Source organism: Lepidochelys kempii, chromosome 1 (assembly GCF_965140265.1).
Source record: "Lepidochelys kempii isolate rLepKem1 chromosome 1, rLepKem1.hap2, whole genome shotgun sequence".
Classification (NCBI taxonomy): domain Eukaryota; kingdom Metazoa; phylum Chordata; order Testudines; family Cheloniidae; genus Lepidochelys; species Lepidochelys kempii.
The window spans coordinates 324,773,942-324,799,171 of NC_133256.1; the positions used below are offsets into that span (position 1 = coordinate 324,773,942).

At 40.8% G+C, this 25,230-nt stretch overlaps 1 protein-coding gene across 6 annotated transcripts in view; it reads left to right on the plus strand.

The window, feature by feature from the left end:
* The window catches only part of ATXN7L1 (ataxin 7 like 1), a 197,942-nt gene that overhangs the window by 118,634 nt on the left and 54,078 nt on the right, over nt 1-25,230 (plus strand). For 4 of the 6 annotated variants that reach the window (XM_073328479.1, XM_073328480.1, XM_073328481.1 and 1 more), the window contains one exon: nt 7,562-7,784. In XM_073328479.1, coding sequence (XP_073184580.1) covers nt 7,562-7,784 — 223 coding nt within the window. Of the gene's footprint in view, nt 1-722; nt 745-7,561; nt 7,785-19,254; nt 19,313-25,230 lie in introns of those variants that run through there. The other 2 variants (XM_073328484.1, XM_073328483.1) reach the window with 2 other exon arrangements.

Consider the following 25,230-nt stretch of genomic DNA (forward strand, 5'->3'; position numbering starts at 1 on the left):
TATTTATAGACCTTTTTAGAAATGGGGAGTCGTTTTAGCTGTTTAATTTTAGGAAGTAGAACTTGTATCTGCTGCAGATGAAGAAACGTGTAGCACAGAGGTTGTTTTAGCACTTGATAATTAATTTCCAAATTATGCCATTTGACCTAGTCTGGAGTGTATACTACTTGCACTGCTTTTTATCAGAAACAACAGTACTTTTCTTTGAATTGGCTGTTTATTTCCTTTGTCAGTTTGCAAGAAGGATCAAAATGAAACTGACTGTGCCATTTCCTTTACTGCGCACAGTTAAAGGGTGGATACAGTTTGCGGATATTGTTTCAAAACTTTTCAACTGGACTTGGAACAGTTATTTTGTCAAACTCTCACTGGTAAAGTTATCCTTGGATTGTGCAACACTCTGCTGTGGTTTGTTGGCATCAAATCTGAGTTTATTTTTATCTAGCCTCACATATTTGGTTTTGTAGGGTTTTTTTTTAGGTTGTTGCTACAAAATGAAAGTGCTTACAAGGTGATTATGAACTCTGGTTATGAAGCAACTGCCAGTTATTGCAAGATGACCCTCTCTGCCAATACTTCAGTTGTTCAGTTATCTGGCTCCTAACTAGAATTGTTTCTGGAAAGGGGAGTTCGTTGTTTGTTTGTTTTGTTTTTAATTAGAACTAATGCCAAGCACGTTTTCAAACTTTGACCTGGAATTAGTACACTGTAGAAGATTTCATACAATATTTACTGAAATAATAGGTAATAAATTGCTCAACTTTTCCTAGTGAATAGCTGTGTAATTAAAATTCAGAGTATAGAACTCAGAGAAACAATATTTCATGTGTGCACACTGTATGGAATTATCATGCGTAAGTAGCACATTAATCTGTATAACGATTACGGCATAAAAGTTTAATAGACCAGAATCACATTGTAAATGAGGATACTACACTTCATTGAACCACTGGTTAAATATTTTAAACAAAGATAGATAAATAGCATTTCTACTATACTGAAGGTCATCTGATTGTTCAGTCTGACCTGATATAAATAATTTGACTGCAAATCTTGTACAGCTCAAGAAAGACAACTGAAAAAAAGACATTTCTATAGTGACAAATGTGAACACTAAGCGCAGTCTTACTGTATTGTAACTGTTTACTGCCAGCAGAATATTTTTAATACATTTTTTCAGCAATTCAGTTCTGCTTATTCTAATGGACTATAATACAGAACTATGAACCAAAGTGCTGAGTTTACTGAATTATTCATGAATTAAATTTAGAATGAATATACCATTTTCACCCTCTTTGGTAGATTGCCTTTTTATTTGACCTGTTGAGGATTATAATCTTGAGGCTGGAATGTTGTTGTTTTTTTTAAAAAAAAAAACACAACATTTTTCCTTTAGGCTCTGTCTACATAGGAAGTCAAATCATGGTAAACTGCAAATGTGTTTGAACATGACAGTTGCTGGCAGGGTTCTAGCATGTTTTCTGACTTCGTGCATGGGGATTTTTTGGCCTGAGAACTAGGCCATGCCAAGAGAGACTGAGGTTTTTCATTTGGTAATGGTTGTTCTTCTCTCCCACCGCCTGGCCAGAACTGTCCCTCTCTGAGCCTTCCCCTTCTGACCATTTACAACACTTTGTGATCTTGTATCTCCCATTGATGCACAAGAGACTGTTTTGAAAACTGAATCTTTTGTCTTTTTCCTAGAATTAGTTGTGTTAATGAAGATAAGCATTTTGGATGAAAAAGTGGTTTACTGTGAAAGAAACACATACTTGTGTTTTCAGTCTGCCTCAATTAAAAAACATATTTAACATCAAAATATTATCTGTTTAGTGTACAGTAAAATCAGGATCCAACTTTTTAATCTAGTAAAATATGACCAGTTGACACAACTCATTAGAATTAATGAACTTGAACTGAGTACATTTGGGTTTATCTCCTCTGTACTTCAGAGACTACTTCATATTTTATCTCAGGAGTGGAGATCAGCCGGGATGCTTTATCTTATAAGTGTAGTCATCAGAGAGCTAGGAACAAGGCATTCTCAGACGCGGGTTTTCAACTTTGGCACTTGCTGCATTTTTGTCCCCTCTTTTCCACTGACACTGGTCAGACAGAATCTGAGTTTGTTGACCTTCAGAGCATGCTGCATTTCTATTTTCTTATGTTTTTTTATGAGGGGATGGAATTGAGGAGGAAGGATTTTAGTCTTCAGTTTTTGTGGATTTGAACGTCCTTATTGATTGTCATTGTGTCAATGTGATTATTATAGTATTTTTTAAATTATGGATCTGTATAAGCACATAGGTTGAGCACGTACTGTTGTTTAAAAATAAGTAGCCTCTCATGTCACTAGGTAAATTGAAACTCATTCCCTTCTGACCAGGAAGTTGAGATGTTGCTCTTCCTGCAGAATAGCTGTTGTTATTTCCCAAAGACCAGCCAATGAAGATCCAGTGGAACTAGTAAAGTGGTTCAGAGACCAGAGCTTGAGGACTTGAGCCGTTGCAGAAGAGGGTTTGGGAAAAGTAGAGGATTGCATCGTGTGGTGGTGCATTGAAAGTGGGCTGGAAACTGAGTCTCAGTCTTGAAGAGCAGTGCTGGAGATTCAGGGATCATCCAGTCTTGCTCCCCAAACAACATAAAGACATCACATCTGGTGTGCACAAAAATCTGATTTGGCTGGGACAATTGGATTACATCCATGTTTCCATGGGACATGGAGAGTTTGCTGGAACAGTTTAATGATCATTTGCAGTGCTATTCAGAAAAGGGAAACTTAGTTGTACAGCAGTAAAATAAACTTTAGGATCTCGTAATAAATTTTTAAATAAAACAAGCTTCACTTTGTTTATTATATTTCTTTCTTAAAATGCATGGATGTTAATGTAGTGGGGGAAAGTTGAACTCTGTTCTCAAAGATCAATGCTGCTAAGATGTTAACTCCTTGGCAGCAGATCCGAACTTTGCTGCTGTGAACATCCACTTTGCCGCAGTGGATGAGCAGAAACCCGCAGGCAGGCACAAAAGGATTAATGCTGTAAAGAGAATTGCAGCTCTGCTTGTGTTCTACCTGACAGATCAGAAATGCTTGTGGATTTGACAGTAGTTCTTCTATAAAATAATTGCACTGTATTTAGTTATTTATGGGTAATGCTAACATAAATTTACAAACACTCCAGTAAATTCGTGATGTTGTCTCCCAAATTTTATACCTACTCAGGTGAACAAATGTATTTATAGCATTGCAAGATATCTTCAGAAATTGCAACAGGTGTGGAATTCAGTTTAGCATTATAATTACTTGTATTGATTTCTCAGAGGCACCTATCTAGCATTAGTCATTTTATAAGATTTTTCAAATAAAAACTGAAGTATATTTGCTGGTATGACTAAGTTATTTGATTCATGTACAGTGATTATGCTATTTAATGTGAACATGTAGGACCTTATTTTCAACAGATTGTACGCATATAAATTCACTTGCACTTCTGTGCCTAATTTGCATGCACAATTACCACAGGTGCATGTAGAAATCCCATTTTTACATGGACAAATGGCCAGTTACATCCTTATTCAATATTCGTGTGTGCAAATACCTAATGGGAGCGTACACATTGTATGTGCATTTTTGTGTGTGCAGTTGTGGTTTTTCTATTTTCCATTCTTTTTATAGGCTATGTATTGGCAAATCAATAAAAATGTAATTTGAAAAATAAAACAAGCTTAAACAACCAAATTTAATTTCTAGATACTTGCAAAGGGAAGAATGCAGCCATTCTGTTTAGACAATTGAGTATGACAATGGACGTGATATTTTCTTTTTCATATGTAAAGGGAGGTATATATTTTTCCTTTTATTTCCAGCAGTCCTTAAGGTATTTTCAGCTGATGCCAAGTAATATTTCTGGTAATTCTCAAAGTACCTGCTGAAAATGTGGAAGGTTATTTATAGCCATGTTTTGTTTGTAGGTATTCAAAGATATGGAAGGAATTGCCAGATATAACTGTCAGTACTGATCACAAGAAAGTCAGCCATTCTCTTATGCTTTAAGTAAAACATTAAAATTACCCTGGTAACCTTTCCTCCCTTCCCCCAAACACACATACGTTTTAAAAATGGAGGGATAAATTATTATATATTAATATAGTGCTCCTTATTTCTGACATTTCACATAAGTTACAAGTTCCATTGTGAATGTATTGCTTTGCTCTTGGGAATTAATTGATTGGGAACGTTTTTGATGGAACCATTCAACCTTTTTCTTGGTTGAAAATTACATGTAATGAGAACTACATTAAAAAAAAAACTGAAGCTGCTCACATATGTGATTCTTTCGATGACTCTAAAATACTGATCATCTTAAATGGTCAATATGTGTGTCTGTAAATTAACCTGAGTGTCTTTCTTTCCAGAAGATTAATTTTAATTATCTATAAATGGGATATATCACCCTAAACTATTACATCCTTAGGTATAATGCTTAAGGTATCATTTTCTAGAAGGCAGTCAGTCTTGACAAAACTAATAGCTGAAGTGGTAGTCTGAGCAGTCCATGCTGAATATTTAAGAAGGAAAAGGTTTTACCAACAATTTTAATTCACAGGGAGTCTGTCATTGTAGAGGTTCTTGGTTGGTTACATAACAGCACCTTGTCATCAGAATCTCAAGAGGGTAGTGGTAAAATTTAGAATATAATTCAAACTTCTTTTGTTTGGCAGGACAAGGTAGATTAAATTAAAACATTTGCAGTAAAAGGGTTACAGGATGTTACACTGGTCCGCAACCAAATTGCATAAAATAATTAATATAGTTTAAATAAATAAGAAAAGTAACAGAACCTTTCAAAAATGACTTATTACAAGTAAAACTGTTGCCAGAAAACTGAAATACAAAATCAGAAGAATAATAAAAGGTGACCGGACAAGGATTTATTTTAAAAATTGAACTTGTGCCCTCTTTTTACTTACTGATGTTTATAAGTTTTTTCTTGTACTGCTTTTTATTAGCTTTAAAAAATTGGAATGTCAACTTTGGTGTTTCTTGAGCTGTTGGAGGACCCCTGAGAGATCTCAAGGCATGTTTATCATGAGTCTGACAACTTACTTGAAGGGGGTGGGGGTGGGGTATTGAATCTTTAAGAGAGGCTTCCTTTATTCAAAGTGTTGTTTAGTCATTGATGTTAAATAGGTTTCTGACAAAAACAAAAAAGTTTAAAACATTCTGACTAAAACTCTCTTCCATTTCTTTGAGCTCTTGTAATATTACCATTGCACTGGTTTTCCAGGCATCACAGTCTTCTAAGCTAGACAGAACCTAAATGGCCACTGTAAAAAAAACAAGCAAGGAAAAAACTGGGGTGGATGGAAAAGAATCTTTTCTAGCCACTTTTATACATGATAAAGAAGCAAAAGGAGTATAACTCTAGAGAAGCAAAATGGAGTAAACCTCCACTTTTGTCCCCCTTTGCCCACCACCTTTAAGTATTCAGCATATAGTTCCCAAGCACTGCATAGATGTCTGTCTGCCATAGATATTATTTTATTCTTTGCTTCTTCAGTAGAGGGAAGTGCCATTGGTTACTGGAAATTAGCAGTACTGGCAACATTTAGGAATTTGTCTTGCTTCCAACTAAAATCAGTGGTAAAATTCCCATGACTTCAGTGAGAGCAGGATTGGACCCTTACAGGCAGAGTGAGTGTGGGAAAGGATGTGGAAACAACTTGTTTGACATTCCTTTTACAATCTAAGTAATAGATGAATCTTCCTGACAATGGTGGATTTGTACTTGGGCATATGCCAGCCAAAGTATTTTCATGTTTTGACCCTATCCTAGAAAGCTATGCTTAAAGGTCGTTGAAATACCAAAAACAGAAAGTGTAACTCTTCATATGCACAAGTAGTCATTCAAATGCAAATCGTTTAGTTTGAGCAGCATGATGCTATCCGCTCTTGTTAATATTCTTTTGGTTAATGGAATGGCCTTGCATAGTAGTGCAATAGGTAGCATTCTGTTGGATTGTTCATTTTAGGCTTCTTATTTGAGGGGTTTAGACAAGAACTATTTCCCTGTATTCTGGGCCAAAACTTAACTTACAGGTTCTCAGCACAGAAGCAAATTATTTTAGTTACACAGTCAATTAAAGTAATTTAGTGTCTCTTTGTGAACATTGGGGTGAGGGAATTCTTTGTACCACATGGAATGTAAAACAAACATCTTTATATTTTTTTTAATAATAATGGTGCTAAAGGAGAGGAATTGTTGATGAGTAGCTAGAGTTCCAAAATAGCACCTCTTCTCATGGGCTACGGGCCAACATGTGCTACATCTTCTAGAAACTACATTTAAGTTGGTAATGTCAAGGTTACAGAGCTAGCTTCACCTCTGTCCTCTGAATGCATCCATACAGGTCTCAGGCCTTCTGCGTTTGCCTCTCCTGGGATATGGAATTCTGCAGTTCTCCCACTATTAAAGTGGACCCTGGGCTACAGTATCTTGTGTCTCATCTGTTGAATAGCTGACCCTACAGGTCCGACTGGGTTCAATACCTGCAGTTCTTCCCTTCAGGAGTCTGTGACCAGTGGTCAGACAGACTTCTTAAGCCAAAGTATTGTTTAATCTGAACAGTAAGAATTAAGCATTTAGAGAAAAAAGATTTGTAAACAGTCCTTCATGCTTATCTAACTTAACTAAAGCCTGTAATGAGAGCTAGGCAGACCTAGCTTCTTCAGCCACCCCAGTGTGAGTCCTGAATGTCAGGCTGAACAGCTCACCAACTACCTGACTTCTGCATAGTGTCTTTGTAACTGTTTATAGACCTTTTGCTCATCTGGCTCCCAGCAGTGCCCCGCACCCCCCCATGGCAAACAAATTTTTGTAACTTGGTTGGAGCCTGAAGGTAGAATCTTCACTGCCAATAGTTTGGGCATTGTCTCTTAATAACCCTGAAGTGTTTTCTGGAGAGGTGGCTTATCTTGAGCTATTCTTTGTTCTTTCTATTTGTTTTCCTTGCAGTCCATAATTAAACTAAACCAACATATTCATACTGTAAACATCCCAGTAACTAGGTCATATACAGTATTCGTAAATTATTACAAAGCAGCCTCACGTCCATCACAAGGAGCTCCCTAGAAAATTAGTAGATCCTTAGGTGAGTAATCTGAGAACCGAACAGTTTATTAAGGATTAACATTTCCGTGCCTCCATTTCCCCTTTGGTACTAAAAATTAGGTACAGTAATATTTGCTTGCTGTACTTTACAAAGGTATTGACAGTTTGTAAAATGTTTGTAAAATGCTTTGAGATCTCCTGATAAAATGATAAGTATTGCTATTAGCACTTACATAGTGTTTAACAATCTTCAGAGCACTGTACATAGTTGTTTTTGTGTTTCATATTTGCATTATGACTGATTTCAACAATAATTAACCAGTGTAATGTTGTGTGCTGAAAGCCTCATGATTGCAACACTGAATGGTATAACTTCATCTTTTCTAACTGCTTTTATTTAATTTTTTTGCCTGTGAAATGTTTTAAAATGTATTCTTTGTCCATTACAGAACGAAGACACAATTCAATATGTAAACCTTCCCCATCTCCAGCTTCTCCACCCTCCAATTCCAGGACATCAGTAGTACAAATTAAACAGAAATCCTGTATCAGCGGCCATAACCCTGTCAGCAGCAACTCAAAGCCATTCAAAACTCCCAAAGACAATCTACTTACCTCCACTAGCAAACAGCACACAGTCTTTCCTTCAAAAGTGTCAAGGGATAAACCATGGTAAGTACCATTACAGTGGATAGCTGATTTGTCTGCGCTTGTTCATTTGTATTTTTTTTTAAATCTGTTTGTGTATCTCATGGTCCTCTAAAGAATATACATTTTCTTCTCTTCTGAATATATAAGATAAGTCCAGGGATTTCCTCTGGGGGGAAATGGGGAATGAGTGTTGTTGTTTATATACATATTTATATAAAACCTGACCCCCCCAGGTGTGTGGTGATAGATAAAAACTCTATGAGGAAAGAGGAAGATTGACGGTTCACCTTCCTACTGTACCATAAAATGTTTACTTCTCTGAGATATAGAGCAAGGGAGATGTCTTTTGAGTTTGGTAACTTAGATCCATAGAGCCTGTGGACCATCTGACATCATTTAGGCAAACCTTAAAATGAATATGCTTAAATAGTAAGGACAGGATTTTCAGTAGTGGCTTTGCTAAAGTCAATGAGGGCTTGTCTTCTGCAGCCCTACCACTTGTTTTGGGCACCAGTTATCACTGAACCTCATTATTTAAGTGCTGTTAGTGTGCTTCATGCTATGTGAGACTGCATAGAGCAAAGTACAGTCTGTAAAAATCTCTGTCCTCTAGGTCTTTCAGCATAGATGGTATTGTATACGTCTTTAGGCTGTGAGATCCTTGAGACAGTCCTCTTATGTCTTAATGTTACACTGTGAGTGTTTAACAAACTAATTGAGCACAGTGGAGTTGTAAGAATGTAAATGAAGGCTGAATTTGTATTTTAAATCTTAAGAAGCTAACTTGTCTTCAGTTATATGGAAGAAAGATGCTTTTGTGATTAAGGCCTCAGACCAAAGACATCTGAGTTTAGTTTCTGGCTCTTAGGATATGTCTACGCAGCAGCTGGGATGGTGCTTTCCAGCATGCTTACAAATGGCTGCAGCAGCTAGTGTTAGCCTCCTGAGTTCATACCTGGGGGTTAGGCAGGACTGTACTCGGACAGCTAGCCCGTGCCACCCAGACATGCTATTTTTAGCATGTTTGCTCAAGCAGAGCTAGTGTGTCTGTCTTCACACAGGAAGCACCCTACTAGCTGCTGTGTAGACATTGCCTTACACAGGTTGGGGTTTTTTTTGTGACCCTGAGTAAATCACTTAATCTGTCTGTGCCTCAGTTCTCCATCTGTAAAACTGACAGAGTAGTACTTTCTTTCTCTTTGTCCCGCCTACTTCTGTTTTAAGTTCTTTGGGACAGGAGCCTTTATATTATTTTCAGATATACTACCTAGCATAATAGTGTCCTGATCTAGGTTGGGGTCTCTGGGTGCTGTTGTTACACAAATAATAATTAATAATCAAATGGAGTTTTTCTTTCTCTGTTCTACAAACCATTTGTGAGACAGAAAATATCAACCCATGCAAATCACTTTAAAAAATACTAGCTCATATTTTTCTCTCTGATATATTGTGAGCAATTCACATTGAATTCAAAGGGAGCTGCTTCCATATATCTTCAGAGTTTAGCGTATTGCAATTATTTTTAGCAAACCTGGTTCAGTTTTGACTTTTTTAAACGGTTAAATCCTTCAACTCTAAGAGTGGTGAGTGTCCCAAGAAATTATGGTGCTAACATTGACTGAAATAGTAAACTTAACCTTTCAGACCACATATAAAAGAGATGAGGTACAGGTTATCCTAGATCAAATGTAACTGCTTTCACATACTGTGACAAAATAATACTACTGATCTCATGCTGACTTTTTAGTATACTTAAACAAGAATAAGACTTTTTCAATATTGTTTATGAAGTTAAAAAAAAATTAAAACTTGTAAGCAAAAAAATACAAATAGCTTCAAAGTGTTCACATTACAGACCACTGAAATGTTCCTAGTTCTGGTGTTACAAAATAGTAACCTACTCGGAAGCATTTCATCACATTGGCTCATGTTGTGCGAGCATGTAATATTGGGGCCTTTGTTAGCACACACACACACACCCCTCCCCATGGTGAGAAGTGGAGTTACTTTAATGGCTGGCTCCATCCATTTTATGTCATCATGCCCAAGTCTGTGTTTGTTATGACCCAAGACCTCCTCAGTAGTCTTTGCCCCTTTCCGGGTTATGGGGAGTCAGAGGTTTAGTGGCTCTAGTGGGGACTGATCAGCCCTAGGTTTCCTGGATTTAAGACTTTTTTTCTCCAAAAGCCCCTGGCTGGAGTTAGTGGTGGAACCCAGGTCCTCCTGCTCCACTGGGTTTCAGCTCAGGGACCTTGTTTGGAACAGCCCAAACCAGTCCTCCTCAGTCCCTTGCTGCTCCCTGAGCTTCTTCCTACCTCTCCTGGGCTCTTGGCTTCCCCAGCCTTGTCTTGCTTCCCCCTCTTGGGAGTGTTGGTTTGTCTGACAGCTTCTCACCAGTCTGCGGGAGGGAGCCACTCTCTGCAATGCTGCTGCCTCTCTGGCAGCTGACCTGCTCTCCTCCCTTGCAGCCTTCTTATCTTCAGAGCTGCTGTGGGGCTGCCAGTCGGTTCTGGCTGAGCAGACAGGCAGTTACTTTGTTAACTCTTTGGGTGCCAAACCAGCAGAGGTGTATAGACCTTATGTTCTTATGACCCTATGACAGACCATTTGTTAGCCATAATTCATGTCCTTCACAGTGCCAGCAGATGGCCTTCCATAAATTAACCAAAGTCTAGTGCAGAACAGCGTGCCCAGTGCACGTTCATCTGGCTGGCTTTATTCAAAAAGTTCTAAAGCAAAATAAACATTTCCACCAAAGCCGAATAGGAAACATTTATTGAAGATAGAGAAGATAAATCAGTTCATTTAATGAACTAGTGTAGCAGCATTTGATAACACTTAGTGCTTCTATCTAAAAAGCCGCCGACATGTTCATTAACTAGTCCTTACAACATTCCTGTGTGGTGGTAAGGAAGTCTTGTGTAATCTCATTTTACAGATGGAAAAACTGAGAAATATTGAGGTTAAAGGATTTGCCCAGTATCACATAGCAAGTCAGTAACAGAGTCAGGATTAGAACTGGGATCTTTTCTCCCAGTCTTGTGTTTAGCATGCAAGATCACACTGCTTCTCCAAAAAAAACAACCCCCCACCCCCACCCCCGACACACACACGTTTTAATACTGGTCTTCCTGTGCAGGTTCCAGCATCTTCCATGGCAAAGGTGCAAGCTTCAGGAAAGTGAGGACTGATTTTTCTTTTTACTTGGAACGCAGGAAAAGAAGGTCTGATTATGAAGTATTAGAAGATACTGAATATTCAGTAGATGGTTTCGATTTTCTTAAGGAGAAATTATTCATACAGATTTTAAGGTTAGACAGGACCATTTACAGTATTTTAATCTCACCTCCTGCATAACACAGGCCATAGGATTTCAACCAATCCTGGATCGGGCCGATAACTTGTGATTGAACAAAAGATACCTTGTAGAAATAAATATCCAATCAAGAAAAAATAGTATAAATAGGTTTAAATAATGACTTTTAATAATTTTAAAGACAGTCACTAATCTCTTCTCAGTCAACCCAATTGCTTGGTCCCATAAGCTTTCTGATCACCTGGGTCTGGGCCGAATCTATTCACTGTTGCTAGCTCTGGATCTATAATACATGCTCTTAGGCTCTGACCTCTTATCTGACCCTTTCTTGGGATATGGGACACCATTGCACAGCTGCAGTAGATGTCTGGATGTCTGAGACCTCCTGAGTCCCCCAGTCACTTACACATATTCCCTCAGAGCTCCACCTACAATATGGACATTCTGAGCATCTAGTTAAACCCCTTCTGTGACAATGTGGCAGGAAAGCAAGGAACACAAGCTTAGCAGAAGAAACTCTTAAGCGGAGACTTAAGTTTTTGAGTGCCCGAAAGTTACAGATCTTCATAGATACTAGATACTAAGGTCAGAAGGGACCATTATGATCATCTAGTCTGACCTCCTGCACAACGCAGGCCACAGAATTTCACCCACCCACTCCTGCGAAAAACCTCTCACCTATATCTGAGCTATTGAAGTTCTCAAATCATAATTTAAAGACTTCAAGGAGCAGAGAATCCTCCAGCAAGTGACCCATGCCCCATGCTACAGAGGAAGGCAAAAAACCTCCAGGGCCTCTTCCAATCTGCCCTGGAGGAAAATTCCTTCCCGACCCCAAATATGGCGATCAGTTAAACCCTGAGCATATGGGCAAGATTCACCAGCCAGATACTACAGAAAATTCTTTCCTGGGAAACTCAGATCCCACCCCATCTAATATCCCATCACAGGCCATTGGGCCTATTTACCATGAATATTTAATTACCAAAACCATGTTAACCCATCATACCATCTCCTCCATAAACTTATTGAGTTTAATCTTAAAGCCAGATAGATCTTTTGCCCTCACTGCTTCCCTTGGAAGGCTATTCCAAAACTTCACTCCTCTGATGGTTAGAAACCTTCATCTAATTTCAAGTCTAAACTTCCTGGTGGCCAGTTTATATCCATTTGTTCTTGTGTCCACATTGGTACTGAGCTTAAATAATTCCTCTCCCTCTCCGGTATTTATCCCTCTGATATATTTATAGAGAGCAATCATATCTCCCCTCAGCCTTCTTTTGGTTAAGCTAAACAAGCCAAACTCTTTGAGTCTCCTTTCATAAGACAGGTTTTCCATTCCTCGGATCATCCTAGTAGCCCTTCTCTGTACCTGTTCCAGTTCGAATTCATCCTTCTTAAACAGCGGAAGTTCTGGGACACATCCACCCCTATTCTGATCTCATTCTTCTTGTGAGTCTGAGGTTTGTTAGGCTGGGATGAGTCCATCCTGGTCACTCTTTCCTGCAAGTTCTCCTTATGTGTGGCAGTGGTCGACTGTCTTGCACAGAGCAGAATTTATTCTTAAGTAGGATGATCTCTCCTCTGTGCCATGTGTCCAACTGAGAAGTCCAGCCCCACGTCCACTTTGTCATGCTTGCCCCATCTACAGATCCCCTGTATAGGAAAATCATTGTTCAAGAGGGGCGGGTCAGCAGCTGAGAGACAATCTAAGTCCGGGCCCTAGATTGCCCATTTTGATAGTTTCCTTGTGATACTCCTTCAACAAGGTATCAAGAACCTTTCCTGGATAGGGGTGGTGTAACGTGGTACAATAACGTGTACAATATGGTGTAACGTGGTACAATATGCTGCTGTCAGGCAAGATTAGACGTCTGTTCAGTATATAATACAAAGCGCAGTTCATAATTTAGACTTGTCCCATTCGTTCACAGTCTCACTAATGCTGTATACAGAGGTACTACCACCTCCTTACTGCTACTCCACATTCCCCTAGGATCACAGTAGAGGCAATTCTTGATTCAGTCCTACGTGGAGCACAGGACCTGGTCCAAGAGGTCAGTATAGATGAACTGCTGAGTAATAGCAATCATAAGGTAATTAAATTTAACATCCTTGTAGGGGGAAAATACCAAAGAAACCCACCACAGTAGCATATAACTTTAAAAAGGAGAACTTTGCAAAAATGAGGAGGCTCATTAAAAGGAACAGTGGGTGACCAGAAGTCCTGATTTTATAGATTTCAGAGTAGCAGCCGTGTTAGTCTGTATCCGCAAAAAGAAAAGGAGTACTTGTGGCACCTTAGAGACTAACAAATTTATTTGAGCATAAGCTTTCGTGAGCTACAGCTCACTTCATCGGATAGCTCACAAAAGCTTATGCTCAAATGATTTTATAGAGACAGTCCTGATATTTGGGGCTTTGTCTTATATAGGTGCCTATTAACCCCCACACCCATCCTGATTTTTCACACTTGCTGTCTGGTCATCCTAGAATAGTCACAAGCGTGAAATGCCTGCAAGATACGTGGAGACAGTGGGGGCCTCTATTATGGTGTTTTAAAACTAAATGTATTCCCCACATAAAACAAAAAGAGTAAGAGGACCCAAAAAAATGCCACTATGACTATGCAGAGTAAGAGAGGGAGTTGTAGGCAAAAAGGCATCTTTTAAAAATTGGAAACCAAATCAAAGGCCATGTCTACACTGCTACTTATGTTGGCAAAACTTATGTCTCTCAGGGGTGTGAAAAAACACATCCCTGGGCGACATAAGTTTCACCAGTATAAGTGGTAGTGTGCACAGTGCTATATCAGCGGGAGAACTTCTCCCGCCAATATATCTACCACTGCTTGCTGGGAGTGATTTAATTATGTCCATGGGAGAGCTCTCTCCCGTCGGCATAGAGCAGCTACATGAGAGATCTTACAGTGGCACAACTGCATTGGTACAGCTGTGCTGCTGTAAGTTCTCTAATGCAGACATAGTCTTAGGCCCTGTCTACACTACAAAGTTTTGTCGGCAAAAGTTATGTTGCTTTAATTAAAACTGCTGTTGCATGTCCACACCTAGCTCTTTGTGTCGGCAGAGCGCATCCACACTAACAGCTCTTGCATTGACACAGAGAGTAGTGCACTGTGGTAGCTATCCCACTATGCAACTGGCCCACAGGGTGCTTTGGGAAGGGTTTGCAATGCCTCATGGGGCAGGTAGAGTGTCACATGATGCAGGTTTCTCAATCCCATCATTCCAGGGGCATCCTAGTATATTGTCAGCTGCTTTTTCAACAGAAGCATGTGCAGAGAAGGAGAGGGGAGTGGTTGTCTGGAGCTGGGGAGACAGCAGGCTGACCGACCTTTCCTGAGGCAGGAGGAGGGGGACACCCCCCGTATGTCAGCCCCCAGCTGTGCTCGGCATAGTAGTCTCTCCCGAAGCAGCCCTGCTTGCCTGCCTATGGTTCTGTGATTCCCTTCAAGTTCTTCAACAGCCTTCTCAGCTGCCTGGAGAGGCATCCTCAGCAGCTCTGTGAGCTCTCCATGTTGAGGAATGTCAAAACAGCATAGCAGTTCTGTTCTCTTCTCCCCCCACCCCCCTTTCCCACCCTTCACTCCCGCTCCCTGCAGCAGCAGTCTGCCTGCCTCTGTGTTCCTATTGCAGGGCAGAACAGGAGCATTCCAAAGATTTGCTCTTTGTTCCCCAAACGGAGCAGCACGCTCAGCTGTCAGATACTTCCCGGAGCTTTGAAAGGGGAGGGGCGCATGCCTGCAGGACAGCAGAGATCTTGGCGGTCACAGCAGGCATGGTGGAATACTGGTGGAAGCCAGTTCTGTTGACAAAACAAACAGCAGTGTCTGTACTGATGTTTTGTTGCTTTAACTTTGCCGCAAAAGACTTTATGACTCTCACTGAGGTTTTATTTTGTCGTCAAAACAGCAGAGTTTTGCTTCCAAAAGTAGCTTTGTAGTGTGTACACTTCCCCTGTTTTGTTGGCAAGAGGCAGCTTTTGCCGACAAAACTTTGTAGTGTAGACAAGCGAGAAAATAGAAATGAATGTAAACTACAGCAAGTCAAGTATAGAAGTATAATAAGGCAGACCAAGAAAGAAGTTGAAGAGCAACTAGCTAAGGACATGAAAACTAACAGCAAAAAAAAAAATCGAGCTACATCAGAAACAGGAAGCCGACCAAACAGTCTCTGGTGCCACTGGACAATCGAGGTGCTAAATGAGTACTCAAGGAAGACAAGGCCATTGTGGAGAATCTAAATGAATTCTTTGCATCAGTCTTCACTGCAAAGGTTGTGAAGGAAATTCCCACACCTGAGCCATTCTTTTGAGGTGATAGAGCTGACGAACTGACCCAGACTGAGGTGTCAGTAGAGGAGGTTTTGGAACAAATTGTTAAATTAAACAGTAGTAAGTCCCCAAGACCAGATGGTATTCACTCAGGAGTTCTGAAGGCACTCAGTTATAGAACTGCAGAACTACCAACTGTGCAATGTAACCTATCACTTAAATCAGTCTGTGTACCAGATGACTGGAGGATAGGTAATGTAACATTGACTTTTTTTATTTGAAGTCTGCAGAGGTGATCCTGGCAATTACAGGCTGGTAATCCTAACTTCAAAACCAGGCAAATAGTTGAAATTATGGTAAAGAACAGACTTTATCTGTCGGACACATAGATAAACCACATATGTTGGGAAAGAGTCAACATGTTTTTTGTAAAGGGAAATCATGCTTGACCAATCTATTAGAATTCATTGAGGAGGTCAAAAAGCATGTGGACAAGGGTGATCCGTGGATATAATGTACCTTGATTTTCAGAAAGCCTTTGCAAGGGTCCCCACATCAAAGATTCTTAAGCAAAGTAAGCAGTCCTGGGATAAGAGTAAAATCAGTTTAGCTAAACTAATGCAACTTTGGCCTGCTCTACACTTAAAAATTAGGTTGACCTACCGAGATCACTTGGAGGTGTGAAAAATTCACACTTGTGAGTAATGTAATTATGCTAGCCTAACCTGGAGTGCAGAAACGGCTAGATCAACTGAAGAGTTCTTCCATTGACCTCGCTACCACCGCTTTAGTGGCGGATTAACCTCAACAACAGAAACCTCCCATCCATTGCTATAGTAAGCATCCAGCACTGAAGCTGAGCCGCTGTAGTGTCTGTAATGTAGACATGACCTTAGTATGGGAACACTCTGCTTTGGTTTAACATGGGACAAGCTAAACCAGTGGAAGCCAGATTTAAACCGTTGAGGAAATGTGTCTACGCACAGAGTTGCAGCGGTTTAGCTAAACTAACTTTATCTCTTTAGTTAACAAGCACAACTTTGTGTGTAGAGTAAGCCCATAACTGCCCCATCAATGGTGCTGTTAGAAAAGAGCCATTGTTCCTTTGTATCTGACAAGTAACTGGAATGGTGGCTCAAGATGCACTTTTTTTTTTCAGAACGATTTGATATAGTACATTATATTCACTTTGATTTTTATTTTGAGCAAGGACAAAGTGTGTGTGGGGGGGAGTTGTATATTTTAACCAGATTTTTTCTTTAGTAAAGCACCACAGCCCCTAAATCATGTAGTATGAATTATCATTGCTTCTGTGTTTTTTTACAATTGTGCTTAGTTTAGAAATATACTGCACAATAATTACTAAACAGTGATTCCAAGCACAGTTATGCCCTGTTAGCCCTAAATATATTAGTGTTAAAGTGTGTTTGGCTGTGTGTTGCGTGAAAACAAATTTTTTTACGTTATGTTCTGTTAACAGAAAACATGTTGAAGGACATGGGAGATAGGTGGGGATCAGAAAGGTGGGAGAGTTTGGGCAGAGAGGTGGAAAGGCTTACTGCCCCATTTCCTCCATCCTGCCGCAACACAGCAAGGCTTCTGGCAACTATGACAGCATTACAAAAACACAGGGATTTTAGTGAACTGAACTGGAAGAACGGGACGTCCCTCAAAACCTGGGGTGTTCTTGGGTTTCTGGAACATCTTGTCACCTTGCTTGCTTGGAGTGGGGAGGGCAGAAATATTTGACTGGTCTTATGAATGATGTTGTTTGAAGTGCACCCATTTAGCAGGTATCAGTTTCATCAGGTCATCTGCCTGATAGCTCTTTCAGGGGGTGTCTGCAGGGGCCACAGAACTGGGACAAAGCAGCATTTTATTTAATTTATTTGATTGATTGTAAAAAGTAACAGGGACACCCAGTTGGGCCCTGAAGACAGGAATGTTTCCAGTTTTCTGGGACACAGTGTAGCATAAAAACAATGGAGTGTCCCACTTTCTCAACCCCACGTCCAGCTACTGGGTATTTCTGAAAAGGAAGGGAAATTCAGCCCAGAAGAAAGATTGGATTTCATTGGAAAGACAGTAACTGCTTTTTGTCAACTATAGCTAATCCTGGGGTAGATGAAATCTAGGTGTGAACCAGAAAGAAAGCCTTCCTGAAGCAGAATATTAAATAACCCTTGAGGCTGTTTGCAGAGAGCCAGACAGCAGTGTATGACTTGTGAATATCAAAATAATTATATTCCATAAAGCAAGGCAACTTTTTATGCTAGTAACGGAGATTAATATTTCAGACATGTTGCAAGAAAGATGTATGGCTAATAGTAAAGCACAAAAGGAACTAATGGAAGATACTCTTTCACTTTGACAAAGCAGTTTTTATTGTGGGGAACCCATGTTTTCTATAGCAGTGCTGAGGAAGGATTATCCCTTACTATGCTCTCCATGACAGCATTGCAGAGGTACAAAGATACAAGGTGTGATAACTACTCCCAATATATTACGCACAGCAGGGAAGGAAACTGTTGCCCAGGGCTCTTGTAAGAGTTTGTTCCAAGTGAATAAAAAACAGCATAATAAAGCCAGCAGGGAAGATAGGATCCACCACCCTTCTTCCTCAATCTCTGTTCCCAGTGAAAAGAAACAGAGCAAGGGGAAACAGTTAATTTTGATACTTCCAGGTGGGAGCAGGGAGCCCTGTTTTAATTTGGAGGAAGGAATACCTGTAGGGTAGGTAATACATACAAGGGATATTTCCCAGGGGAGTGAAATAGTAACTTGGTAACTCAAAAAATCAACATCATGCTGATCACTTTGCTTTTAACACTTTTTCTTGGAAAAGTTTAGTAGGTAAATGATGATAAAACATGTAAAATTGAATAAATATCACAAGGTATGTGGTAAAACCATTTCCAAGAGTTTACATTTCAAAGCTGCATGCAGCATAAGATCCTTGCACAAAGCCCAATTTGTGGCTTTAGGGCAGTGGTCTCCAAACTTTTCCTCTCACGCTCTCCTTTATCAGTAATAGAATGTGTCTGTGCCTCCTGACCCCAAGCTGGGAGAGGAGCCATGGCCAGGAGTGGAAGGTGGGGGCCAGGGCACAGCCCAGAGCAGAGCCAGGCTGCAGCTGCAGCCGAGGGCATGGCCAGAATGGAGCTGGGGGTAGAGGAGGCTGAGTGGCGCTCCCTCCCCACCCTCGTTTGAGGACCACTGCTTTAGGGTAAAATGGCAGCGGTTAGCAAAGATAACTAAATGCTAGGGGACACTCATTAGGGTTTATCACCTTGCACTCCAGCCAAGGTTCAGTTAAGCCCTGTATGTCCCTACCCCAAAGCACACCTGTTACACCCATCTCACCAGGCTCAAATCCTTTGCTCCTGACACAGGCTGCAGCTGCTGTACTGGGCATTCTTCCTTTTGTTCCTCTGCAGCTGAAGAGCTGTTGGGTATTCACCTCTCTCTGCTGTCCTCTCCTGGTTGTCACTGAAATCATATCTGCCATTACCTGGCCTGGGTCTGACTTCTCTTCTCCCTCGCAGCTCAGTTCTGAGCTTCCTGGGTAGTTTACTAGTACCTCCTCCCAGTCCTGCCAGCAGTCTGGGGACCCTGCTCATGATGGACTTGCACCAGTTCACTCCCACAGCACCTCTGAATAATATTCCTCTTCCCCCATTACGTGTAGGAGCAGTGTGGAGCAAACAGAGATAATACTGGAGCAAACTGAGAATATGAAAACTGCACAAATAGCTCTCCCACACCCTGGCATAATTAAGAAGAGGCTCCAGTGCCTGGCAGAGGGAGCTGAAAATGAAAGTAAAGGGATAGCCTAGTCAAAATCAGGGAAGCTGGCAGCCTTCCTATCAATTGAGAAACAGAATACAAATCAGAAGAGATTACAGAGATACCTAGAGCTGATGATAAAAACACATCTATGGTATTATAATAATAATAATAATATATAATTTGAACTTATACTGTTTTTTAAAGGGTTTTCAGATCACTTGTCTGTTAGTGAAACTTAAGCCCTTTGAGACATATAAACACCATTATTGCTAGTTTAAGGATGGGGAAACAGGCTAAATATGATTTAATGATTTACCTAAATTAACACAACGAGTCTGTAGCAGAATTGGGAATACAGTTCAGCAGTACTGATTCCCAGTTTCCTATATTAACCACTAGACCACATTTTGTATGCTCTTTTGGGAGTTATATAATAAGAAGGCTATAGACAAACTGAAAAGTGCAGAAGAACAAACAACAAATGTTTGGGTTTTTAAAGATTACTTTTAGGTATTTTAAGAGGTTTGAAAAATTGTTTGTATTAATTTAAAAAAATGAGATTAAAAGGGTTTGAGATGAGGCTGAGACTTGAGAATGAAACCAGAGATGGCTGACAAAAATAATAAAATTGTGAGAATATATCAGGCAAAAATGATCTAATGGTAAAACCTGAAGAAAAGGTATGATGTGACTATAATAGTCTACAAATATCTGAGAAGTATTAAAGTAGAGGGATTATTTGTGTTTGAGAACGGCATGACAAGGAACAATGGCTTGGAACTAAATGACAATTTACCTAAAATAATTTTGGAAGAGAAAATTCTTAACTGTTAAAGCAGTTTGTCATGGGAATAATCTATTTAAGGAGTGCCAATGGTTGATGTTTAGGTGTAGATTACATTACATGAGAAAATAGCGTAGATGGAGAATCCTTTGTTTCATGCATCAGGATGCTAGAAGACCCGGTAGGTTCTTGTCTATGCAATTCTTATGGGTAATGTACTAAAAGCACAGTAAACTGATTTAGGGGCCATAAAAGGCTTGAAAGGAGATGTGCACTAACTGAAACTAGGGAAAGCATGAAAGTTACAGGTGTTCTAGCATAAGTCTTCGCTTGGTGGTAGGAGAAACTTCATCTTCAAAAGTATACAGAAAGGAAGCAGCATTACTTCAAACAAATACTAGGGCCTGCATTTCAGAGACCCACAGGAGTTATCCATTATATATATATATATGTGTGGATATATATGTGTGTGTGTGTATGTATATATATATACATACACACACACACATATATATCATCTAAGGTTTTGCTTTTTTTTTTTTTTTAATAAATCATAGAGTTTAAGGCCAGATGCGGGGGCCATTAGTTCATCTAGTCTGACCTCCAGTATATCACAGGCCATTAAATTTCACTCCATTACCTCTGTATTGAGCCCAATAATCTGTGTTTAACTAAAGCATAATTTGTATTTGGTTTAAGCATATCTTCCAGAGAGGCATCCAGTCTTGATTTGAAGACATGAAAAGATGTCTCCACCATTTCCCTTGGAAGTTTGTTCCAATGATATTCACTCTCACTGTTAAAAATTTGTGCCTAATTTTGTATTTGTCTGTCTTGAGCGTCCAGCCGTTGGCTCTTGTTACACCTTTCTCCACGAGCTTAAAGAGCTATTTAATATTGAGGTGCCACAAGTCCTCCTTTTCTTTTTGCGAATACAGACTAACACGGCTGTTCCTCTGAAACCTGCCATTTAATATTGAATATTTTCTACCTGTGTAGGTACTGTAGTTATGCACTATAATAAAATCACCTCTCATTTTTCTTTTTAACAAACTAAACATACTGAGCCCTTTTAATCTCTCACTGGAAGGCATTTTCTCCAGCCTCAAATCATTTTTGTGGTTCTCTTCTGCACCCTCTCCAATTTTCCAGTATCCTTTTTAAAATGTGGACACTACAAGCAGACACTGTACTCTAGTATTGGTCTCCCCACTGCCAAAAACAGAGGTGAAATAACCTCCCTGCTCCTACTCACTACTCCTTTGTATATCCAAGGATTGCATTAGCCTTTTCTGCCACAGCATTGCACTGGAAGCTCATGTGGAGTTGCTGGTCCATTTGACCCCTAAATTCTTTTCAGGATCTCTGCTTTCTGGAATACATTTCCTCATTCTGTAGATATAGCCGGCATTCATTGTTCTTAGATGCATGTGGCTGTATTAAAATGCATTTTGTTTCAATGGGCCCAGCTTACTACATGATCCAGATAATTCTGTGTGGCCGCCCTGTCATCATGTATCATTGTGCCATTTGCAAATTCTATCTGCAGTTATATTTACTTCCAGATTGTTGAGGAAATGTTGAATAGTATCGGTTAGCCAGTTCTTAATCATTTAATGTGTTTTATTGATAGTTTGTAGTGCTATTTTTTAATTAATGTTGTTCAGTACTAACTCAATGCTTTAGAAAAGTGTATTACATCTACACAGTTAGCATTATCAACCAAACTTTGATAACAAGTTTCAATCAAAGAATGAAATCAGGTTTGTTTGACAAGACCTATTTCTTCTTCAAGTGGTTGCAGATATGTATTCCACTTGGGTATACAGGTGCCCAGCGCATCAATTGGAAAACTTTCCTTAGCAATGCCCCTCGGGGGGTGCTTGCACCCTTCGGCCTTGTAGCCCCTCCCATGGCTACCCCCTTAGTTCCTTCTCACTGCCCACGGTTGAGTTGGCACGTTCAGTGTGGTGTTTCACCTCACTTTCCTCTATCATGATGTTTCTGTGGTTTTCTTATGTAAATAGTTAGTTTAGCAGTACCTTAAGGTTTTATTTAGTGTAGTAAGTAGAGTTTTTTGCCTGATGTGATGCCTTCTCCAGGTTTTAAGCATTGTTTATCATTTGGGGTAGCTATCTGTACTGGTGACTCCCACACTCAGTGTTTATGGTGCTTTGTGGAAGGGCACATTAAGGAAAGGTGCTTCATCTGCAGGTTGTTCGATAAAAGACCCATGGCACAGCCGCTGCTGGCCCAGGTCAGTTGACTCAGGCTCACGGGCTTAGGTTGTGGGGCTATAAAATTGCAGTGTAGATGTTCAGGCTTGGGCTGCAACCCAGGCTCTGAGACCTTACGAAGCAGGAGGGTCTCAAAGCCCTACATTTCAATTTTATAGCCGTTCAGCCCAATTCCAGTGAGCCCAAGTCAGCTGACCCGAGGTCTGAGACTCAATGCTGTGAATTTTTTTTTAATCACGGTTTAGACGTAACGAAGAGAACTCAGGTGGCTATAGACTTGTACTTGAAGAAGAACCTTATGCAGCAGGCCATGAGGTCCACTTACTCTCTCTGGGGGCTGCCACAGATTATCGGGCCCCCAGAAAGCGCCTGAGCTGCTACGGGCTGGGGCTTCACAACCAGATTTGGATTCCTCACCCAGGAAGAAGGGAGATCGTTCTCCTGCCTGTGTTCCTCTAAGGAAAAAGAACCCACAAAATGGACTGAGGCTGTTCCAGAGCTCAGTGAGATTCCTGCTCCCTGTTGCGGAGGAGTGCAGACTAGCAATGTGAGTCTTCAGTACTCAGGATAGAGCTGGACAATCCACTCGCTCTCCAATACTGAGGCAAGATCAGATGGATGCCATACTATAAACTCCCGTACTGTCCAAAGGGTGTCCACTGAGTCCGGTACCAATGAGAGTGGTGATGGCACCAACAGTTTCTGCACTGGCAGCATATCAGGCATCAGCAGACTTGCTGTGTTTTTCTGTTCCTGATTCTCCACTACCGAGGAACATTTGATTGTGCTGGCAGCTTCTTTGGTGTCCTGAGTGCTGCATGGACTGGATCTAGACTTGTTGTCGGTACTGTCTTCCACACAGCCTCGTATCTGAGGGTCAGGGTTGCAGTCAGCTTCCTGCTTGGTACCAAGAGCATTGCCAGCACAGTGATTGCAGTACTCTACATCTCCGGGTCTGATATCAGTTTCATCCTCTGTATCGGTACCAGCTTCAGGAATGAAAGTGAGTGCAATGCCTTTGTCAGTACTCAGTGCCAACCATCGTACCATCATTGGTGCCGATGAGACCTGCATATAGGGCTGTGGATGACACGCGGTGTTTACTGGCTTCACTGGAGCAGCTCCTCCATTACTATCAGACTACTTGGAAGGGTCTTCAGGATTGAGTTTGGAGACTTTTCCTTCGCCACACCATTCTTGAGGGTCGTTGAGACTTCCTGGGAGTCACCCTACATACAGAGATTGGTATTGCTTCTGCAGGGATAAAGGTTCCTGGCCTAGCTCCTACTGGCCACCAGTGCCGTACCCCTATCGACAGTGGCCTCCTTGGAAATCCCGGGGAGTTCCTCATTCACTGAGGTCCCAGTCTTCCACTCGTTCCAGGGTGAGGTCACACATTCCTCTGGTAGTGTCCCCTCATGATCCACCTGTGCTGCAGCCGCAGACTGAGGTGACTCCCTATGAGTTGGTGCAGTCTGATCCTATTTTAGTCATGCATTGCCACAGGAGATTCCACTGATCCTGCTTCCCTCTTCTTCCTCGTCAGCAAATGAGGCTACAGTGCCAGATTATTCATCTCTGGTGTCAGAGGATTTTAAAATCACATCAAGATCTCCTGAGACAAACAGTGTCACCCTTAGGTATTCAAGCTGAGTTTGTTCAGAAGAACACCCATACATTAGTGAATATTCTTCAGTCCTCTGCTCCTGCCAGAGTCACTCTCCATATAAATGAAGTGATGTTAGAGTCTGCCAAATCTCTGTGAAATACCTCAATGTCTTTAAAAGCAAAGCATAGTGATAAGAGGTATTATGTCCCCAGGCAGGGTTTTGAGCATTTTTTTTCTCACATTCAGCTCCTAATTCTCTTGTTGTGATGGCTGCAAACAAGAGATTATGACACGAGAGATATAAATCCACACCTAAAGACAAACAGTCTAAGAGGCTAGTCTTGATAGGGAGAAAAGTTTATTCAACCTCTTAATTACAAATGTGTATTGCGAAACAGCAGGTATTATCATTTAAGTATGATTTTGGGAATTGGGATGCTATGTCCAAGTTTATGGATAAGTTGCGAGAATCCTCCAAGGAAGAGTTTAAGGCAGGGGTCTCAAAGTCCCGGCCCCGGGGCCATCAGCGGCCCAAGAACCTCTCCACTATGGCCCGTAGAGGAGAGACCCATGCAGACACACTGCCGGCTCTGTCTGCTGCAGGAGCCGCCCGCCGCAGCTCCCATTGGCTGGGGGAGAGGAACAGAGATACATCACTAGTCGCCGGGCAGAGGCAGCCATGGAGGCAGCATCACTTTTTTCCACAATGAATATAAATAAGTCAAAATACTGAACACAACTGTCTGATGCACCCCTTGCTGCAATCCTGAAGGTTTCAACTGCTCAGACACTGAGGCTAAACATCTGACAGAACTGAAGCGTTGCCAGGTGTCTGGCAAGCACTAAAAACTCTCTGGCAGGCAAAGAATTGTATAAAGTTGTATGACAATTTTATTATTTCTAAGAAATTTGAAATAAAAAATACAACATAAACCATTTGTTTTCTGAACACCATCTTCAGTGACATTATTGGCTCGCTGGGAGGATTTTAGAATGGGCACTGGCCCTAAGGTAAATTGAGTTTGAGACCCCTGGTTTACAGCATTCGTTGTAGAAGGCCGTTTGGTGGCCAAGATGTCTTTGCAGTCGGTACTGGACAGCAGATCCTTCATCCAGATTTATGGCCACCTCTGTAATAAAGAGAAGGACCTAGTGATTACAGAACTCCGGCGTAGCTCCTGAGGTCCAATAGAGCACAGAGGAGGACTTACTTTTCGATGATTGGTTTTTGTTTTCTGAGAAAACTGACAAGACATTGCATCCTTTTAAGGACTCTTGTGTTATTTTGCAGTCACTGTGGGTTTATAGCAGGCCACAAAGAGACATTGTTATGAGTCAACAGCAACACTAGCAATACCATCTACCTTGATACGTCTGACAGTCATATTAGTCTGCTAGGCAGCAAGACTTCCCTAGAAAGGGGCATAGATCACCAGAAA